The sequence below is a fragment of the Ananas comosus genome, linkage group 8 (assembly GCF_001540865.1).
Source record: "Ananas comosus cultivar F153 linkage group 8, ASM154086v1, whole genome shotgun sequence".
Classification (NCBI taxonomy): domain Eukaryota; kingdom Viridiplantae; phylum Streptophyta; class Magnoliopsida; order Poales; family Bromeliaceae; genus Ananas; species Ananas comosus.
In genome coordinates this window covers 9655444-9658274 of record NC_033628.1, presented here as the reverse complement: position 1 = coordinate 9658274, position 2831 = coordinate 9655444, and the positions used below count along the sequence as shown (strand labels likewise).

The following is a 2831-nucleotide window of genomic DNA, read 5'->3' as shown; positions in this document are numbered from 1 at the left end:
GCTGAACCTGGGAGTCATGCTGGCTTACAGCACGCACTTGGGTGGCTTGTCATATGTATGCCGTTGGAGCGAGCAAGCAGACCGCGTATGCAGTATGACCGTGGACGCTGCAAGGTGTATGAGACGAGATGGCAAATAAGGATTTATGTTTATGAGTATTCTTCGTGGCATGCGATATTGCGAAGTCTGGACCTTGACTCTTGCGGCGTGCGGGTTGAGTCGTGGGAGCGAAACGCGGGGGAGATGAGACGCTCGGCTATACTCGTATTGGACTAAGTTCGGGGAGAATTTGTGATATCCTTGTGGCTAGCGGTGAGGGCGGAGCACTATTGAGGAGAGTTCGTTGGGCGAAACGGGATGCACCTAACTTGCTGGCCAACCTTGGTCTTGGGGTTAGCTTTTTGGGAACCGAACTTGTGAGAGGATGAAATAGAGATGTATCTATTTTTGGCAATGATGCATAGATGTTAAATATTCAATACTTTAAATTTGGTTAGTTGGTATTATTTATGTTCTTGGTACTAATCAATTTGTATTTCATCTATTATATTGCATTATATAATAGCAATAAACTTGGTTGAATATTGAAGTTTCATGTGTGGGAGGGTGATCTTGTACACGCAACGGGTCTATGCACTTTAGCCGAGATGGACTTTTGCTGTGGCCCGAAGGGTGACAAAAGAAATTCTACTTGTGCGAATCGAGAAATTTAATGAAGAGTGTCTAGTTGTGCTAATCGAGAAATTTAATGTAGAGTGTTAAAGAGCGAGAAAGTGTACAGATCTAATAATAAATCTAAGGAAAACTTCATATATCTCCTGTGATTTACCACCTTTTTAGTTTTGTATTATGTAGTTTTAACTACATTATTTAAGTACATGTGATTTCTATATTTATTTTCTGTTACGCCTTCCGTTAACTTTTTCGTTAAAATCGTCACGTGCCGCCCCACAAAGTCGGAGATGTCTTACAAAGGCAAAAAACCGACGATTCACGACATACATGTGCAGAGTGCGGCACGGGCATGGCACGCGACAGTTTTAACGAAGAAGTTCACCGAAGGCGTGAGAAAACAACGAAAAATAAAACTATAAGTTACTTAGACAATATAGTTAAAACCACAAAGTATTAAGTTAAAAATACAGTAAACCACAAAACGGGTATTTAAAGTTGTCTGACATCTACAGATAAATCATATTTTTGATTCTCGCATTATAAAGCAGGCGTCACTTTGATTCTCAAACTTTAATTTATTATAATTTTTAATTCAAATTCCTATCCGACAATGGCACCACAACACTTCAGTCATTTTCGCAGCATCAACCACAACATTTTTGCCCCATATCCGGGCTACGGTACTATTTAGTCAAAAATTTAGAAAGATCAAGCCAGAGGTTGTAATGAATTAAGATTTGAACACAACATGGCCCATAATTTGCTTATTGCAATTGTGAGATAACCAACAACAGAACAATCACATTATTGTCACTAACCAGAATTCAATACAACAAGAACAAGAACAACAACAACAACAACAACAACTCAAAAACACAAATAGCATCTAAATACTTGTACATCAACTTTTTGATGAATTATATCTTCGAACATCACAAAAAGGAACGGGATGATGTAGGTAAGATACTATAATCGTCCCTTAAATAAGTTGATGTACAAAGAGAAGCATTTAATCCTCCGGAATACGACTCAGACATAAGAGAAGGTAGAGAGATCTCAACTTACATTTTGTTTCTCGGCCTCTGCTGCTGCTGCTGCTGCTGCTTCGGCGGCGGCATCGCCTTCCTCGGCCACGGCGTTGTCGATCGGAACCCTGACGTCGCGGTAGAGGCAGACGTAGGGCGCGTCGGAGCCGACGTAGCTGCCGGTCCAGCGGCCGTCGTCGATGTAGCTGGCGTCCCAGACGGAGGCGTAGAGGAACATGGGCTTGAGGGGCCAGGGCTGGTGCGCGGCGCTGCGCTCCTCCCTCCTGAGGACGGCGCCGTCGACGAGCCACTCGATGAGATGGGGCGCCCACTTGATGAGGTACTCGTGGAAGCCGTCGGCGGCGTGGAAGCCGAGCGGGTGGATGCGCTCGCGGCGGCCGAGGCCGGCGGTGTAGAAGTTGGTCTGGACGGCGGAGGGGTCGTTGCCGAGGAACTCGAAGTCGATCTCGTCCTGGGACTTGTCGCCCTCCAGGGAGGAGAGGTAGAGGTTGAAGTTGAGGCCGCTCGTGTCGCCGCCGGGGCCGCGGATGAGGGCGCCGAACGTGCCGAAGCGGAAGCGGGAGCGGGAGCGCCACCGAGCGCCGCCGCGGTGGTCGAAGACGACGCGGATCTCCGACGCCGCCGGGGAGTGGTCGCACGCCTCGGGGCAGTAGTCCACCGCGATCTCCCGGAGCAGCGCCGTGCCGTGGTGGTGCTCGTTGGGAATCGGGAGGGGCGAGGGCGACTCCGCCATTGGAGCAGGGGCCTAGGGCTTGGATCTGCAAATGAGAGTGTGTGATTCCGGATCTGGGAATTTGGGGGCGACAGAGAGAGAAAGATCTCTCTTAATCAGCGGTAAGATATTAATTTTATTATTTTTTTAAGAGAATTGTCTATCAACTTTTCAAAACTTTCGGTAGTTATAAGTTCATGGTTAAATTTGGAATCGATCAATTTAGTATTTAAGAAAAAAATTAAATTATTATCGAAAATAAAAAAAATAACGTTTAGATAAATAGAATAAAATTAAAAAAATAATGAATAGTTACAAATAAAAAATAAATAATATTATCCTTTCTTCCACTACTCGCCGCCTATTATGATTCACACTGTATTGCTATCTACTGTTAG

At 45.3% G+C, this 2831-nt stretch overlaps 1 protein-coding gene across 1 annotated transcript; it reads right to left on the bottom strand.

Annotated features, from left to right (window-relative positions):
- On the bottom strand, positions 1412-2564 carry LOC109713647 (probable xyloglucan endotransglucosylase/hydrolase protein 32). The gene has a single exon (XM_020237811.1). It carries the CDS (start codon positions 2452-2454, stop codon positions 1732-1734), a length of 723 nt encoding a protein of 240 aa, XP_020093400.1. The 5' UTR covers positions 2455-2564; the 3' UTR covers positions 1412-1731.

Bases quoted from the DNA above. Each gene is read 5' to 3' on its own strand.
- LOC109713647 (XM_020237811.1), bottom strand. From the start codon at position 2,454: ATGGCGGAGTCGCCCTCGCCCCTCCCGATTCCCAACGAGCACCACCAC.